The sequence below is a fragment of the Lipomyces arxii genome (assembly GCF_038497795.1).
Source record: "Lipomyces arxii strain Phaff 12-163 unplaced genomic scaffold V1512scaffold_2, whole genome shotgun sequence".
Lineage (NCBI taxonomy): Eukaryota > Fungi > Ascomycota > Lipomycetes > Lipomycetales > Lipomycetaceae > Lipomyces > Lipomyces arxii.
The window spans coordinates 866,960-879,883 of NW_027117701.1; the positions used below are offsets into that span (position 1 = coordinate 866,960).

General features: G+C 45.9%; 5 protein-coding genes across 5 annotated transcripts; 2 read left to right on the top strand and 3 right to left on the bottom strand.

Annotated features, from left to right (window-relative positions):
- The first annotated feature begins 6 nt into the window (after positions 1-6).
- V1512DRAFT_220725 (P-loop containing nucleoside triphosphate hydrolase protein) lies at positions 7-3,846 on the top strand. The gene is made up of 3 exons (XM_066913696.1): positions 7-2,191; positions 2,234-3,246; positions 3,288-3,846. The coding sequence occupies exons 1-3, from the start codon at positions 34-36 to the stop codon at positions 3,792-3,794; spliced, it is 3,678 nt and encodes a 1,225-aa protein (XP_066773727.1). The 5' UTR covers positions 7-33; the 3' UTR covers positions 3,795-3,846.
- Positions 3,811-6,813, bottom strand: V1512DRAFT_258395 (uncharacterized protein). Its single transcript, XM_066915436.1, has 2 exons — positions 6,435-6,813; positions 3,811-6,387 (listed from the first exon to the last, which is right to left on the bottom strand). Exons 1-2 carry the CDS (start codon positions 6,714-6,716, stop codon positions 3,892-3,894), a joined length of 2,778 nt encoding a protein of 925 aa, XP_066773728.1. The 5' UTR covers positions 6,717-6,813; the 3' UTR covers positions 3,811-3,891.
- A 154-nt stretch (positions 6,814-6,967) lies between these two features.
- On the bottom strand, positions 6,968-8,708 carry V1512DRAFT_289483 (aspartic peptidase domain-containing protein). Its single transcript, XM_066918179.1, has 2 exons — positions 8,692-8,708; positions 6,968-8,638 (listed from the first exon to the last, which is right to left on the bottom strand). Exon 2 carries the CDS (start codon positions 8,441-8,443, stop codon positions 7,073-7,075), a length of 1,371 nt encoding a protein of 456 aa, XP_066773729.1. The 5' UTR covers positions 8,444-8,638; positions 8,692-8,708; the 3' UTR covers positions 6,968-7,072.
- Positions 8,709-8,887: 179 nt separating this feature from the next.
- On the bottom strand, positions 8,888-9,675 carry V1512DRAFT_258397 (Tim10/DDP family zinc finger-domain-containing protein). Its single transcript, XM_066915437.1, has 4 exons — positions 9,544-9,675; positions 9,406-9,495; positions 9,305-9,359; positions 8,888-9,253 (listed from the first exon to the last, which is right to left on the bottom strand). The coding sequence occupies exons 1-4, from the start codon at positions 9,647-9,649 to the stop codon at positions 9,226-9,228; spliced, it is 279 nt and encodes a 92-aa protein (XP_066773730.1). The 5' UTR covers positions 9,650-9,675; the 3' UTR covers positions 8,888-9,225.
- A 447-nt stretch (positions 9,676-10,122) lies between these two features.
- Positions 10,123-12,902, top strand: V1512DRAFT_258398 (sulfate transporter family-domain-containing protein). The gene has a single exon (XM_066915438.1). It carries the CDS (start codon positions 10,386-10,388, stop codon positions 12,834-12,836), a length of 2,451 nt encoding a protein of 816 aa, XP_066773731.1. The 5' UTR covers positions 10,123-10,385; the 3' UTR covers positions 12,837-12,902.
- Positions 12,903-12,924: the final 22 nt, after the last annotated feature.

The window sequence follows — 12,924 nt, forward strand, 5'->3', positions numbered from 1 at the left end:
TGAACTGCTCAACATCTTGATAGATACAAAGAGATGGCCAAGTATCGGCCGAGGTTTAATGACAAGGCGCGTACTGGTGCTATAGCGAAGCAGCGAAAATTGAAGTTGTCACGTCAGTCTAGAGTCATTCGCCAGCCTGAAAATACAAATGCAGAAGAGGTTGCAGTAGAAGAAAACCAGCAGCAGAATACCTTTGATTCAAATGCGTCGGTTCTGCTGCCTATGACTGCTGCCGAAAAGGATGCAAAAAGGTCTGAACTAGAAGAGTTGCTCAGGCCGGCTGAATCAAAGGCATCAAAGGCAAAGAAAAAGAGACTGGAGAAGTACATCGAGAGGCAGATGAAGCGAGAGGAAAAGAAGGTCCTGCTTGAAAAACTTGCCGCGTCTAGAATTGATACGTCTACATTACACAGTTTAAAGAGATTGGGAACAAATCACGACACGAGAAGAGAACAACTCAAAGAAGCATTGTTGAATGAGAAACTGGGAATTCTGGATGACAAGGGAGCTAATTTACTTTATGAAGAGCATACTGTTGCTCCTGACAGTGATTTTACACCTCCAGTATTGAGCAGAAGTAAGGGTAGTTCTACAGCAACTAAAGCAGAAAAACCCGCACCAAAACAGCAAAGATCAGAATCAGCAAGTCCAGATATACATGACATTGTTCCGGAACCACAACGTCCACAAGTTACCACTACGACGGAATCTTCCACTGCATTTCAGCTTGGGTCTGGCTTTGGTTTTGGCAGCATTCGGAAACGACAGAAAACTAACGGCCAAAAAGTGCCATACACATGGCGTGCAAAGTTGGAAGAAGAAAAATTAAGAAAAGCGAAAATTCCAGCAATGGAATATTTCAGTGAAAGCGAAGATAATAGTGAGCTAGACTATAGTGAGCTTGAATCTGGCAGTGCTAGGACTGATTCGTCAGGATCTGAAGAGCAGCAGACGGAAAATGACAGTGAAGATGACGACGAAGAGGAAGAAGAATGGGCTGGATTCGGTGATGAGCCGATGACGGAAATTGTCAACGAGGTTGAGTCGGATCAAGAGAATTCAAACCAGGAAGATAACGGTGAAGACGAAAGCTGGGAAGAAGAAGGCGAGGAGGAAAACAATACTCCTCGCGTGTCGAGAGGTGAAGACTTCAAGAAATGGGCAGAAAAACTGGTAAACGGCGGAGACGCAGAGTCTCGGTCAAACATTGAATCGCTGCCGAAATTGAATGGCACATACACTTTAATAGACCGTCCTGAAGATCGCTTGTCCCCGCCACGAGACATCGTCACAATCCCTGAAGCCGAGTCTCGAGTTGCATTTCACGTGCAACTCAAGCGGCATCCCGACATTCAAACGGCCCGCCTTGAACTACCTGTTGTCCAGGAGGAACAGCGAATCATGGAAGCCATCAACAATAATCTTTGCGTCATCATCTGCGGTGAGACAGGTAGTGGTAAGACTACACAGGTCCCCCAGTTTTTGATGGAAGCTGGGTATGGTAATCCAGCGAGTGAGAACCCAGGGTTAATTGGTGTCACTCAGCCGAGACGTGTTGCTGCTGTGAGTATGGCTAATCGTGTGAGTGACGAGGTCGGAATCGCGCACAAGAGTAAAATCGCGTACCAGATCCGGTTCGATCAAACGTTGAACGCTGGCACGGCAATGAAGTTCATGACCGACGGAGTACTGCTGCGGGAACTCGCAACTGATTTCACGCTGAGCAAGTATTCGGTCATCGTCATTGACGAAGCACACGAACGAAATGTCAACACGGATATTCTGATTGGTGTACTGAGCAGGGTGCTCAAGCTTCGATACGACTTGAGTCGAGAGCCGGGCTCAAAGATCAAGTTGCTGAAACTGGTAGTCATGTCTGCCACTCTACGGGTGTCTGATTTCTCTGAAAACACGGCATTATTTAACGTACCGCCACCGGTTCTCAAAGTCGACGCGCGGCAGTTTCCGGTGTCTGTGCATTTTAACCGACGGACGGAATCGGATTATCTTGAAGACGCATACAAGAAAGTCGTGAAGATTCATCAACGTCTGCCGCCCGGTGGAATCCTTGTGTTTTTGACTGGACAAAATGAGATTACAAACATGTGCCGAAGGCTGCGAGGGGCATTCTCTAAACGAAAGCAAGACAATACTGATCTATCTGTGTCTCTACGGTTGTCTGCGGACGAAGGTAATTAGACTTTACTTCTCAAATTGAAATCTAACAAAATAGCCGGCGTGGAGGCAGAAGACATTGATCTAGGTAATGACGCCATGGAAGCAGCATTTGATTTAGACGATGTATCAGACGACGAGCCGGATATTGAAGCCGGATTTGAAGAGCAGACGGACGAGATCAACACTGGCCCGCTTCACGTTCTCCCTCTTTACTCGCTGCTGCCGACCGCCCAACAGCTCAAGATTTTTGAAGAGCCGCCTGAAGGATCGCGGTTATGCGTAATTGCGACTAACGTTGCCGAAACCAGTTTGACCATCCCCGGGATCAGATACGTTGTTGACTGTGGCCGGGTCAAAGAACGACACTATGATGACGTGACCGGCGTGCAGAGATTTGATGTCAGTTGGATCAGTAAAGCCAGCGCAGACCAACGCGCAGGCCGAGCCGGTCGTACTGGTCCTGGCCACTGTTACCGGCTTTACTCTTCGGCCGTTTACGAAAGCCAGTTCCCGCAGTTTACTAAAGCCGAGATTTTGCGGATGCCGATCGAGGGCGTCGCATTGCAGATGAAAAGCATGGGGATCGACACAATCGCAAACTTCCCGTTTCCGACCAAACCGGAGCGCGAAACGCTCATTGCGGCCGAGAAACTGCTGCACTATCTCGGCGCGCTCAACAGTTCAGGTTCACTCACCGGTCTAGGCCGTGTGATGACCTCGTTCCCGCTTGCACCGCGGTTCGCCAAAATGCTCGCGATCGGAAACCAATTTAACTGTCTGCCTTACGTGATTGCGATCGTGGCTGGCCTGTCTGTCGGCGACCCATTTTTGTCTGAGCATGAGCTTGGGATTGAGAGCGAGCTTGCGGACGCGGACGTAAACGAAGAAGATAACTATGGGTCGATTGATGCGAATAAGCGCCGAAGAAAAGAATTTTACATCGTGCAGCGCAAGTTCGCGGGTCTGGATCCGTCGTCAGACGTCTTGAAGCTGTTGAGTGTGATTTGTGCTTATGAGTTTGAAGACGCAAAGCATGAATTCTGCTTTAACAATTTTTTGCGACAAAAGGTATGTGAACGCATGAGTTACGAAATATACTAATCAGACAGTCGATGGAGGAAATCAACAAACTGCGACAACAGTTGTCCCATTTAGTTTCTGCCAGCACGTCGACGGCACTCACATTTGACAAGTCATTGAAAGCTCCTAGCGCGATTCAAGTCAAAGCTTTGAAACAAATTGTGTCATCCGGCTTCGTCGACCAAGTCGTCGTCCGCGCAGATTTGGTATCCGGGTTCGATGCCACGACGTTGCCAAAAAACAAAATCAGCGTGACGGCAATGCCGTACTTGCGTCTAAACCAGTACACTTTCATACGCGACAGCGCGTTCCTGGCCGGCAAAGGAGTTGACCGGTCGTGCGTTAAAATGCCGGACGAGCCAGTGTCCGTGCATCCGACCTCGGTCCTAGTGTCGTCGGACGAGAGCAGGACCGTGGCTGAGATGCCGTCGTTCTTGGCTTACAACATCATTCAAAAAAGTAGCAATTCGGGCAGAGTCAGAATAAAACCACTCACACCAATCTCCGCAAAACAACTAGCGAACTTGGTTATATGAATTTAAAAGTTTGTAATATAGTCACAAAATCGAGCATTTATTAAAACAACAAAAACAAAACAAAAAAACTCCGAGAGACCCGATCAATCAATGTCTTTTATGAACATCCAATCTCATCCCGGTTCTCGTCAATCATCCGGCCGTATTCAAGCAGCACGCGGAAAAAATATACCTGCATATCTTCTTTCCTGATCGCTTTTGCTGCCCACGACCGTGACTGCCGCGCAATGTACTTCGCTGCTGCGTCGTTCTCGACCAGGAACCGCAACGTCTCGAACCCTTCTTTGAGCGACATTGACAACGGCACGTAGTGCACCCACGGGTGTATCCGTTCGTCATGCCATTCTCTAAATAGGCTCTGCTTGACGACCATCGACTTTGACTTTAAAAATGCATAGAATCTGGTTGAAAACGTGTTACCGTCAAGATCGAGCAGATACTTGTAGTTCCACGTGTCTTGGAAGCTCGACACCGGCGCAACGTCACCAAAATACGCATGTTCTGCCTTGCAGTCCGCAAGGTCGCATTGTCTGTAATCTGAGAACTTGAGGTCAATGTACTGCTTAAAACTTGACTTCAACACCGATTTCTCTGCAAACCCGGAATTCGTCACCAGAGAAGTCTGCTCAGCAAGCTGCAACGTTTGCTTTTCATTTGCTTTCACATCTGCCGCCGGCAGTGGCGCAAGGTCGACAACAATGTCGGACATGTTCAGCTCGCGCTTTCGATGAACAATGTCCTCGTGCACAGCATCAACTTGCATTTGCTGGCTTGCAACGTACAGATTGTTCGACAGCGTGTGCATGTCTTCTCTGTCCATTAGCAAGGTGCAGTTGTCTTCCCAATTCGTAAAATAATCGACCGCTCGTTGCCTGTGTCCGTTCTTCCACCCGCCATGGCTCGAATGCAGTCCGGCAGCGACACCGCGCCAGAATAATGTTTCTCTCTTCTCAGCCCACTTGCGGTCAAGTCTCGGGTCATATGGTGCTCGGTCGGCGAAATAGGATGGCGACGGGAAAAGGATATCTGCAAAAGAAGATAGCTTGGATTGCGAGAAAATTGGCACCGGATCAGTGATTATACTAAATCGTTCAGGCCTCTGTAATGCGCCATGATGGTGATGGTAAGACGGCGACAGGCAAAGATCTGCACCAGCAGTTGAATTCTTAATGAACCCAATTGACATTGCATACCGATTTACGCGATCATCTCCCCGAGTCCGTGCAGGCGAGTCTGGGGCACAGCTGAGTTTCGCATGCGCCCATGGGGATTGCCGAGCAAAAGTTTCAATAACCAGAGTAGTTTCAGCGTCGACTGCCTTCAAATCTTCTTTCGGAGTTAGTGAGAAATCATTCTTGCGACCTGATTTTATTGGATCGGCCGTCAATGCAGAAACATCTGCGTACGGGAGTACAACTCTCGGCTGATCCATCATGTTGAATGCCAAATCCATATCCGGCAAAAAATGCACAAACGGCGTGATCATGTCAACAATTGTGCTCTCGTACCAATTACCGTTACCGCCTTTAACGTCGTAGATATCTCCACCGCGAATCTGCAGACCGAGCAAGTTGCTGTCTGGGTTCGCGAGCGCTTCGCGAACGTTAGCACGGATAACCGACGGATCGAGACCAAAAAACGGTCGCAAGCCTGCAAGAATACTGTCGTAGTCATCGAATATTGGTGACTTCAGTTCGGTCGCGTACGCGTACCATTTGTCGAAATTGGGCGGAGGATAGATGCCGTATCTGCGGCGATACTCTTTTACCGCCTCGGGATAAGTCGACGTTTGCCGCTCGAGAAGCGAATTAAATTGCTTCAGATGCGAGTCAATCAAGAACGATATCGGGTGGATCGTCGTGTTCCACGTGTCTTTTCCGCCAACGCTTGAAAGCATGACCCTATGAGATGAGCCAATAACACGAGGCGTGACCATGATTACAAGACCAAATATAAATAAAAACAGTGCGATCACGAGCGTGATCAGCTTGGACACTTTGATTGACAGATACCTGACACGCACTTCACCAATTGACTTTGGTAAAAGTGTCGTGGCGATGGCCATGTAAGAGACGCACATGGCAGTGACTTTCCATGTGGCATGAGAGTATAATGTAGTACTTAGGACGCCAATCAAATCAACGAACGACGCGTTGAGAGGAGACAATTGCTGAATAAGAACCATGATAATCAAGTTCTTCACTGCCGACACAAGCGACCACAGTATCATCACAATTGCAAGTCCGTCAACCGTGCCGAGTGCGCGCCAGCCAGAAGGTCCATCAAGCAATGCCGACATTACTAATAGTCCCACACAAGTGTATGCCGAGATTTCTCTCAAAACCGCACGTGTTAATGGAATCGAAATGTCTGATATAGAAAGATACGTAGCAGCAAAAACACTGGAACATATACCAAACACCAACTGAGACGCTCCAGGATAATTTGGCAGAAGCGCTACAAATGAAGTAAACGTGATGAAACCAAGAGTGCTCATATCAACTTTTGCCGTTTCAATTGCAGCTACAGCAGCCACTGCGGGTTGCGTCATGTACTCAAACCTTAACACATGAACAAGAAGTGGAATTAAGACCTATACCAATCAGAAACCCGTCACTCACACAGATCAATAGAACACACAGATGCCAAACCGTTCCCCCTTTCACCAAGCAAACTTGCACACACGGTACTTAGAACAATGCAGCAGCTACAGATCAAAACATCAATTCGTCTATACTTTGGCGCACTGCTTGACGCAATCAGAAAACGGTCGAGCGGCAGAAACGTGGCCAGACAGAATGCGACCCAAGAGAAGCTGGCAGAGAAGAGGTATCGAGAGTATGGAATTGCAAAACTTGCTGCGACTGACAGCACCGAGGCCACCAGAGTTAAAAATGGCGCCGATTGGCTCAATCCCAGCATCGCATAATCGTCTTGTTCCTAATTCCAAGTTCGCCAATGAATCTACGAGCCGGGGCTGCAAAAGCGCGTTTAACACCGCGGCGCGTGAAGCTGCTTTCTGCAGCCCTAAACCATATCGCCGAGAACACAGCCCACAATAAGGAGCATATCACTCAAGAACAAAGTTATTGTTAAAATGGGCGTGAAATTACGAAACACAAACGCGTACTGTGCTCGTAAAATGTTGTAGTCTAATAACTAGCTCTAGCTTTTTATGTATATTAAGTTTTGATTGTTTGTCGTAAATATTCATAAATCAAGTGCCAATCTAAAATAACGTAACGCCAAATATCACCATATATACAGAAGAAAATAAATTAACCAAGGAGGAATGCAGACATAAAGGCGACAGCAACGACTGCCAAAGTGGAAGACTTTAGTGACACGGCAAGCGATGTTCCATTGCGGCCTGAACCAGCTTGACGGGATACTCCTGTAGAGTTTAGGGCAACGACGTCTGAATCATCGGTGTTGAAGACGGCCTGCGCAATAGAGATCTGGTTGTTGTCCAAATCATAGACAATGTATCCTGACCGCAAGAAAGCATCACCGAGTAAATACGGTCCGGATGATCCAGAGCTGTCTGGTTGGACTCCAAGAGCGCACAAGGTGTTTCCAGCTGAATTAAACTCCAACGGAACGACCAGTTGATCAAGACCGATAGAGAGACTGGCAGCAGAGTTAAAGGTAATGTTGACTTGTTCCGAAGAGTTTTCGAGAGAGCAGTCGACGATGTATAGATTGTAATCGTCTGCGAAAGACGCACTTCCAATCGCGCTTGCGATACCAGATACAATGTCAGCAGGTAAAATGCCGTACGTGGTTCCAGAGTCTAGAATGACTGTGATAGAGTTGTCCAGGTTGTCCGAAGAAAAAACTGTAGTAGATTGGCCAGTAGAATTGGAGACAGAAACATCGGTGACACTCAGCATAAAATGTGCGAAAATATCTTGGAATGTTGGGATAGTGTCGACTGTCACAAGCTCACCAGTGAACTTGGCAAGGTCAACTCCACCAAACAGAATGTTACCATTAGAGGCGTCCAAATCGTTAAGCCAGAGAGAGTAAGCTTTGACGCCAATTACTCCCTCCGAAACTAACAACTCTGGTAGATTTTCATACTGATTTCGCGCAACTTCATTTGCTGCGTAACCAATGCCAAACACGCCTACAGAAGAACTCGAGTTTTCGGCGAGTCCAAAAGTGAAATCATTGAGAGTGACATCGTTGAAGGTTAGTGTATCTTGACAAAACACCCCGCTAGCAGAAGTTCCGTCAGCATATGTAATGTCAAAGGCTTCGGAAAGATCGTCAAAAGTGCTACTGGACGCAGAATCAAAGGTGCGAGTGAGTGTACAGAAGTTCTGACTTGTAGTACAGCCGAGGTTTGTTGAGCTCTGAACCCAGAGATCCGACGAGCCGGTATCAACTTGAACAACAACAGATTGTGGAGGACTTCCAATAGTGAGATTTGTAAGATATGCACCCTTATCAATATTATTTTGTATATCCATAGTCGCAGTTGAATTCGCATCGCGTCTTCGTAACTTTTGTCGAACAAATCGCTCCTTCGGAGTACGACCTTCAATAGGAAAGTGTACTACACCGGGACTACTACTCCGGTGTTGTATTATAGGAGAAGCCGAGGCCAATGCAATAAGCGATAGTGACACAAACGAGAACTTCATTGTACTTTTCTTTCTTGCTGACTAGTATTGAACAAAAACAAGATGAAGGCGGAAGGGGGGGAAAACAAGGAGTCTTAAATTAGTTGTTGAAATTACACACTCCGCCGAGAATTCTTCGGCGCGGCTCAGTTTGCCCTGCCCTGCCCTGTTCAGGGTCAAACTCGGCAAACTACTCCGCCGCAATTCTAAATTCAGCTACAAAAAAACGCGTCATCAAAATGTTTATTTATATAACATTTCATTCTTACGTAAACTGCGTTGTTTTCCAACCGTAATGTCTATTACCAATTAATATGAAAATTGTCTTTACTGTTCTTAAATTGACTGACATACGTCACTCGAAACACCGAGACGCGACTTTTTCTGGCGTGTGCGTACTTTTGAAACAAAATATGAGCCGCACAGGATACGCATTTACTGTCACGTGACTATCATGAACTTCTTGCTCATTAAAATCAATAGAATTAAATTATAGAAGACATTTATTTGAGTTATCACAGAGCAGTTGATAATGTGAAAATCTTCTTTTGAAACGCTCGTGCATCTCATTCGTGTTCAGTTGTACTGAAGGTTATGGAGGTGTTTTGTACTGTTATGCAGATGAGAATAGTCACTGGTTTTCAGTTTAACGAGTGCTTTAAGCGATGGGTTAAGTACTGAATGGATAGCCTTCTTGTGTCATAGTCCAGACTATGTAGAATAACAGAGCATGTTGCATCGAGTGAAAGTAATTATATACTGTGAAGGTTTCTATATACAAATGGGATGATATACATCATCTGTTATTTTCGCTGTACCATATCCTGTACTCTATCAAAACATTCATTAGCATCAAACTAATGCTAAATCGACTCAACATACCTTTTGACAACATAAATATTTGTGTCTAAGTATCTTCCGATACAGTTCTGAAGACCTACGGAGTTAGCTACTTAAATATTCGCCATACAAAAACAACATACATGTTGATTCAGTAGCACTCAATGCTCCAGCAGTGACTCCCCCAGAAGCAACACACCGTTTAAAGCACAGATCAGTAAACACATGAACGCCTATACGCTGTTAACAATTGACAATATAAAACTTGAAATAGCACATACTAGTCTGCACCTTTGTCCGCGCGTTCTCGGTCTCGATGAACTTCATCAGTTCCGCTCGAGAATCTGCGTCCAAATTTTGTATGTCATTAACGCTGACTTCGGCCATTGTGTATTTTCTAATTTACTTTGAACTGGACTTTCAACACTCAGTTTTCATGACGAAGTGCGTTACGAATATATTGCATAATGTGATGTTTATGCCATAAGCACTTTTGTGTGAATATGCCATAGCTACAAAGGACTGTGCTATAAATATCTTGCTTGACTTATCCGAATTCCGCCCATAACCCGCCGCCATTCTATTAAATAAATAATACAACAAAGTAGCCTAATATTATACATAATAACATACAAAATAACACTCATCATTGACACCCGCTCATACCTCGCAATTTGTGAAGAAACACAGAAAATGTACTCCCCGCTGATAAGCAAATTAAAGTTTACTCACTAAACCCGATAAGCTTTAGTTACGGCTACTTGCATGCATTATCAGTCCGGGTAACCTCGAGATTTGTCAAAAGAACGCCCAACAAATCCTTTATTAACAGATTTAATATTGTCTTAATTATACGATAAATGTAATTAGATCTTATCTATGTAATAAACAGTAAAATACAACCATAATGGGTGTGTGCAGAATGAGGTGGCAAAGCGGATTTTTCGGCCAGGGCGGTCAAATGAGAGCAAGATTGGCCTGGCCTGACTCAGTGAACTAGAATTCTGCTTATACGACGACACACACACACACACCACTCACTCTGTTTCTCCCCCTCTTGTCTTGCCATTCTCTCTCTCACTCTCATTCCCTCGCTCTTCATTCATATTACACAATCCGCATTATGAATGAGAAAGGAAGTAGGATCGATGATGTCGCAACTTCTCCTGAAGACCGTGCAAGACTACTCTCAGCAGATGCGGTCTCACTCAGGTCAACATCATCTAGTCCTGCACTGACTTTTTTCCGTAATCGCATCTTTTCTTTCGCATCGGGGAATAACGTCGATGAACGTCCGGTTTCTTCATCAGATGCGTCTTATACAGTTTTGGATGAAGCACTTTCAGATTCATCTACAATTCTAGGTGCTCCCAGAAGAACACGTTCAGCTGCTCAGTTGCATTCAAGACACCATCACAACAACACAAATACATATGGTGCACTCACTTCCTCTACTTCGCTTTCATCATGTGCGTCTCAAATGCCAGCAAAGCAGGAGTTGGAGTCTCCAGATCCCCGCCTCTATTCAGAACATCGCAAAGACAGATTTAAGGCAAAGGCAACATATTATCTCAAATACTACTTACCTATTTTGACCTGGCTGCCAAAATATCCGATCAAAACAGTACTGGCGTCTGATATTTTAGCTGGTCTGACTATCGCAAGTTTTAACATGCCGCTTTCGTTGTCTTATGCGCGTACTCTTTGCCATGTTCCTGAGGAATACGGCCTGTTGGGTTTTGCGTTCCCTCAATTGGTTTATGCATTCATGGGGACTGTTCCCGTTATGGTCGTTGGTCCCGAGCCTGGTGCTTCGGTTATGGTTGGTCAGGCCATTACTCCTCTAATTTACCGCGGCGATCCTTCTTTTGAAGAGGTTGAGCGACGTGCCATTATTTATGTTACTCTCATCACATTCATTCATGCTCTCATGTACTTGATCATGGGATTTTTTCATCTTGGTTTCCTAGACGCTCTGCTCTCGGCTGGCTTATTGCGTGGCTTTATTGCTTCCACTGGTCTTGTACTTACAATGGACACTATTATTCCTGGTTTTGGATTGGCACAAATGGCCGCTGAGGCTGGCGCAAGTACGGGTTCGGTTGCAGTCAAGGTTGGATTTTTCTTGTCGCACTTGAATAGAACACACGGATTGACCGCTGGCATTTTCTTGATTTCGTTTGGAATTGTTATTGGTATGCGTCAGATCCGAAGCAAGTATGTTAAGAAACATCAGTGGCTGGCATTCGTCCCTGAGATTCTTGCTGTCATTATCTTTTCAATTGTGATTTCTGCTCAACAGAGATGGGATCTCAAGGGTGTCGATATCGTTGGTGAGGTTAACCGTCCGTCTGTTCAGATGAAGGCTCCAATCAACTCTGAGACATTCGATATGTTTAGAGAGATTTTGCCTTCTGCATTGATCATTGGTTTGATTGGATACTTCCAGTCTGCTGTGATCGCGAAGAGCATCTTCCCCGACCCACCGGCGAACCCCAATTTGCCACCTCCAGTCGCGCCCACGATTTCGTCGAATCGTGAGTTGGTCGCTCTGGGAACCGCGAACTTCTTGGGTATGTTCATGTCTGCCCTTCCTGTCATTGGTGGGTACGGACGTAGTCGTGCGAACGTTATGTCTGGTGCGCGTACTTTGATGTCTGCCATTGTATTCTCGTTGTTTACAATCATTGTTACATTTGGATTGCTGCCATTGATCTACTACTTGCCTCGGGCGGTGTTGTCTGCCGTGTTGGGAATCATTTGTGTTGCTCTGTTGGAAGATCTACCCGGTGACATCAAGTTTTATATCAAGATGCGGGCATGGAAAGATATGTTCATGGTTGCGCTGGTTATGGCCATCACTATCGGCGTTTCATTGCAGACTGGTGTAACTGTCGGTATTGCGCTTTCGCTTCTCCAAATTCTTGCACATGCAACCAAGTCGCGTATTCAAGTTTTGGCGCGTGTCCCTGGTACGTCAAATGTGTTCAGAGATGCAGACAAGCCGTCGCACGATGTTTCGGACATATCCATTCTTGAACATGTTCCGGGTGTGCTGCTAGTGCGCATTGCTGAGCCGTTGATGTTTGCCAACACTTCCGAGCTCGAGGCCAGACTCCACCGTCTGGAGCGTTACGGATCGATGAAGATGCATCCGTCGTTACCGGCTACTCGCAGCGGTGAGCAAAACATCATTATCGATCTTGATGGAATGACTGCGTGTGACTTGTCTGCGGTCAAGGTTTTGACGACGATTGTCAGAACCTACCGTGAGAAGGGCAAGTACGTATTGTTTGCTCATGTTACTGGCGATCACCATGTCAGAATTTTGTTCAAGCGCGCTGGAATCAACAAGTTACTTTCTTACAACGGTCACCCGCCTGCATTCTTTGAAGGAATCAGCGAAGCGCTTGAGGCACTAGACGAGTGCATTTTCGAAACTCCTGGCGACTGGACTGAGGAAGACGACGTCATTGAGCCGGAACCCGAAGAAGAGTACAATGAGGAAGACTTGATTGAGAGCGTTTGTGAGCTTGAGACGGAAGTTGGGAGCGAGAATGAGAAACTAGTGTAATTTGTATGATATATTTATTGGTCATTTATTGGTGGGGAAATTTATTATTTTATTCTAACATTTCAATTGTTTTTAGGCGTAGATTAAT